The sequence below is a fragment of the Gymnoscopelus microlampas genome (assembly GCF_963454915.1).
Source record: "Gymnoscopelus microlampas genome assembly, chromosome: 10".
In the NCBI taxonomy this organism is placed as follows: domain Eukaryota; kingdom Metazoa; phylum Chordata; class Actinopteri; order Myctophiformes; family Myctophidae; genus Gymnoscopelus; species Gymnoscopelus microlampas.
In genome coordinates, this window is record NC_139947.1 from 6517259 (window position 1) to 6522258 (window position 5000).

A 5000-nucleotide genomic window follows, 5' to 3' on the forward strand; every position below is an offset into this window, starting at 1 on the left:
GTGTGTGTGTGTGTGTGTGTGTGTGTGTGTGTGTGTGTGTGTGTGTGTGTGTGTGTGTGTGTGTGTGTGTGTGTGTGTGTGTGTGTGTGCGTGCGTGCGTGCGTGCGTGCGTGCGCGCGCGTGCGCGCGTGCGTGCGTGTGTGTGTGTATGTGTGTACCTGTTTGAAGTGGTTCTGTGATAGATCTAGTTCAGTCAGGTTATTCAGACTCAGGAGTTCGGTAGTGATGGATGATATGTTGTTACTCTGCAGCAGAAGAACCTACAACACAAAACATCAATCAATCAATCAATCAATCAATCAACCAGTGAAAATAGCAGATTTACAAGCTCACAACGTGTTGCGATGCGAAGCGCTGGGAGCTTGTAGATCTGCTATTTTTGAAAAAGAAATTCAAACAGATTATTCTCTTGATTATCTAATATTTTTTACAATCGATTAAATTGATTCGTTCGATTAACTGTTGCACCTCTAATCAGTCAGTCAATCATCAATGAATCAATGAATCTATCTATCGTATCTATCTATCTATCTATCTATCTATCTATCTATCTATCTATCTATCTATCTATCTATCTATCTATCTATCTATCTATCTATCTATCTATCTATCTATCTATGTATCTAAGATTTTAGTCGACTAAATCTACAGTTGATTTAGTCGACTAAAATGTATTTGATGGCGTCATAATCGCTGATTTTACACTTGGTTGCATGCTGAAAATAGCCGATCTACAAGCTCACAACGCGTTGCGCTGCGACGCGTTGTGAGCTTGTAGATCGGCTATTTTCAGAGCGCAACACCCGAGCGCAACCACATGAAAGGACTTGTCTTTTAGCTCCACTGGATCTCTTCTCCACTAGTTCCCTCACTAACATTTTAGTCTAGTTTGTATTCGTTGACGAAATTGTCAATATCTTAGTTTTGGTCATTGTACAGTCTATTCATTCAGTTTTTGTCAGTGAAAAAAGGTAGTCGACGAGCATTTTTCGTCATAGTTTTAGTCGATGAAATCACTACTGCATCCTTCCATCGTGTGTACCTGTGTGTCAGCAGAGACGTTCTTAGGTACGATCTGCAGGTGCAGCTCGTTGCAGTCCACGGTGCGGGCCTGGTGGTACACAGACTGGGGCGTGTACCAGGGCCGAGTCTCACACACACACAGGGCCGGGCACAGCACGGCGGTGGCGCCACCTATAGGCAGGAGGACGGTAGTTATATTATGTAGACCGCTGTTTCTCAATGTCATGTCCGGGTGCCACCGGGGGTCCAAATGGACTCTTACAGGGTCTGTACCACTGAGAGTGTACAAATGGAACCAAATGGACCCGTGCATGGACACTCTCTGAGCTAAGTAAAGAATGGAGATTTTACAGTGTCGATTGGGGTCACAAGAGTTAAAACAAAATCACACCCAGTGTGAAGTGGGCGGTGTGGTCATCACAGTGGTCATCACAGTGATGGAGGCTCACTTTAAAAAAATGTTTTTTTTTTAAAGTGCATAGTCCTATTTATAGGTTATTAATTTCATCATAATTTCATCATGTGTCTCACTAGCCAATCACAGTGCTGAACCGTGATTTCATCATAATTTCATCATGTGTCTCGCTAGCCAATCACAGTGCTGAACACATCGACACACATCGACACATAGGAGCTGGCTTCCACCTGAGCGAGGCGAAATAAGCCAACGCCAAACCCGCTCCTTAAATGACCTAGACCTGGCCTTCTGCACAACAGAGCGGTACAAAAAAAGTGCCATCCCCTACATGATCAGACTTTTAAATAATTAACTTGACTGCATGTTTGTTGTTTGTTTGCCCTTTTATGCTTTTGTTTGTAATGATGTACCCACAATTCAGTCTTTGATCCAATCTATGATTTTATCTATGATTGCTACTTGTACATCTCCTTTTATTCTCAAATAAAAACCGTTTACTACTACTACTACCACACATGGGCCACCCATTGTGGGTGGAAGGGGTGTACAATGGGTGGCCAATCACAGTGCAGGGTTTGGGGGGGTACAATGGGGGTACAATACAGTGCAGCAAATGCCAATGTCCCAACCTCACATATAGGGGCGGCTACACCGCCCAAAAATCACACCCAGTGTGAAGTGAGTGGTGTGGTCATCACAGTGATGGAAGCTCACTTAAAAAAAAAAGTAGTTTTTTTTTCACAAAAAAGTGCATAGTCCTATTTATAGGTTATTATTTTCATCATGTGTCTCGCTAGCCAATCACAGTGCTGAATAGTCAGCCAATAGAGTCAGCCAATCACAGTACAGCTAGGGGTGTACTAATGTAGAGGGGTGTGCTATTATGAGCCAATCACAGTACAGCGAAGGGTGTACTAATGAGGTGTCCCAACCCCACTTATAGGAGCGGCTACACCACTACGGCTACACAATATGGTATCCAATGCGGGGTCCGTGGACTAATGCATATCAAACTGGGGGTCCTTGAAATTAAAACGTTGATATAGACCAATTGCTTCCAAACAATTACGCGCTCACACACAGGTTGCTTTTATGCAATTCCCAAACACGTTGTTTTGAGGAGCGCTCGTTTGGGTTCACTCAAAGTACAAGGACCAGAAGGGGAGATTATGTCTCCACGCTGGCCTGGAAAATGCCTCGGGATCCCCCCGTTAGAAGTAGGTAAAGTGACCCGGGAGAGGAAAGCCTGGGATTCTCTGCTGCAACTGTGAAGAATACTGTGTCCAAAAAACTGCAGATCTACAAGCTCACAACGTGTCGCGGATGCGACGCGTTGTAGCTTGTAGATCCGCTGTTCTCGGGCCAAGAACAGAGTACGACGGAGAATAATTTATGCTTTTATGCTGCTTTCACATGGATTCAGGCAAGCGGCAGGCCGCGACACCTTCTGGACGGCACGGAGAAAACGAACAAAACATTCCGAGTTCCGAGCGGAATGGCGGCACGGCCAAAATGAAACACGCATGCGTTGTGTTCAATTTCCGGATATTCCACTGCTTTGCCCTATATAATTTGACCCTATTATAAGTTACCTTGACTGGGACCACCCACACTGGCACATAGTGATGATGTCATCAGGAAGAGCAGGAAGTAAAGGACGAGGACTACAGATCCCATGTTGCACTGTGTGGGGGGTGGGGGTAACAGAGAGGAAGTGATGGCTGATTGTTGACAACGTCCTCTAAAGGTCAGGGAGAGGCGGAGTCATCTGTAGCTGGACGGAAGCACAGAAAGGACAATTAAAAATAAGCACGTTCGTTAACATATAAAATACTATCATGAAAAGCTAAGTAAAATACAGACAAACAAATGCCTCATTGGCTGCATGCTACAAAACAGAGGTTTCCAACATTTCCTGTAAAGATGTGGTAAAATGGCTTTTTTGGACATTTTATTTCCCCCAGGAGAAAGTTGGTAATGTTGCTCTGGAAAGGGAAGACCGGAAATCTTTGTTGGAACTGTTACCCCCGCGACCCAATTCCGGATTGACCAATTATTTGTTTACCAACATTGAGACTGGACGCACAGGTGACTGTTTCATGTAATCAATTCCGAACAGATCCCCAAGCCTGTTGTTTTGGGATGTGCTGGTTTCAGTTCATTCAACCTCCTCTTGTGTGTTGGCTAATGAGGCACGCATTAGCGAGACATATATACTTCATCGCGCAACGGTATTGCGTCGCGAATGCGACCGGTGTGAGCTTGGAGGTCTTCTTTTCTCAGCGAGTTCTCTGCGCACGACACCTTCGCGGGACAGAGCATAAATTAGGTTTGACGGGCTGCAGCTGCTCGAGCAAGACCAGGTTCTGGTGCCATGATCATAGAGCGCTCCCTCCGTTCTTATGACAGCCACTGAAGGTGGGATTTGGGGAACAACTGCTTTGAATTGTTATTATTGTTTACACACAACAAAAACCAAGGATGATTCCTTTCAAGAGCGAGAGATCACAGTAAACATCCTAAACATTCTTCCTCCATACTGGGAGAAAAACAGCATCTGAAAGTTTGATGGGATGCATTTTTACACGTGAGTGCAGTAACCACTTTAACATTGCATCTTATGAGCGGTGGGGTTCATTTGGTGCCGGCCTGCGTGCGCATAGCGTAATATTGTTGTACAGCTTCATTCGACCAAACCCCGCCCTGCCGCCCTGCGATTGGCTGAATACAAAAACTAGAAAACAAGGACTCCGCCCCCAGAAGGGACGGTGGGGGCATTTACACTCTAATACAGACCAAAACCCTAGTATTGCATGTGGTCTCGTAGCATGCCTCACTAGGCGTTAGACTGCTGACCCTGTGGCTCGAGTTCGAAACCCGCTGGGGGCACTCTTTTTCCGACAACCGCAGACAACTTTTTTTTGGCTAATAAAGTATAGCTTTGGACCATGACGGAGGCGTGCCGACTCAGCAGACCTTGAGGCCGAGGAAGTCACGCCCGAGCGCCTCCAGGCGCGAGTGCCCGCGACGACCGGCCGGGAGGCATGCATTAATCCGACAGACCTTTTCTCCGACTATGTGGCATCCGCGTGCGGTTAGGGTTAGGGTGCGGGTTTGGTTCGGGTTTACTGTTTAATGTCGGAGCACTGCGCTGTCGGAGGAATGCGCTGTCGGACTAACGTATTGCACCCCGACCGGCCGATGGTCTGCTAGTCGACTAAGCGGCGTCCGAGTTATGTACCGATAGGCACAGAATAGTAAATGATGTTGTGTGGACTGCGTTTGCCCCAACTGTCACTCAAAGTGACCATTGGCCAATCACAGCGCGACTTTTCCGGGTCTGGGGCGGGTCTTGGCAGGATGAAGCTGTATATCACTATCACGCGCGCGCATACTGGTTCTTATCAGTGTGACGTTTTCTGATAAGGCGTCTATAAGCGGTTGAAGATGGATGGAGTCTGAAACGACGTCTCAACCAATCAGAAGGTCCCATCCCTTCAGGCTATGGAACGCTGGAATCTCACTGCAGCTGTGTGCAGCAGAGGGCTAGTGTTTGTAG

General features: G+C 46.4%; 1 protein-coding gene across 1 annotated transcript in view; it reads right to left on the reverse strand.

The window, feature by feature from the left end:
* Positions 1–3150, reverse strand: part of LOC311053224 (leucine-rich repeat neuronal protein 1) — a gene marked incomplete at its 3' end in the record, with an annotated part of 16706 nt that extends 13556 nt beyond the window's left edge. Inside the window, 3 exon segments of the mRNA XM_084068681.1 lie at positions 159–260; positions 1043–1194; positions 3034–3150. Of these exon segments, the coding sequence (XP_083924807.1) occupies positions 159–260; positions 1043–1194; positions 3034–3118 (339 nt within the window). The 5' untranslated portion in view covers positions 3119–3150.
* Positions 3151–5000: the final 1850 nt, after the last annotated feature.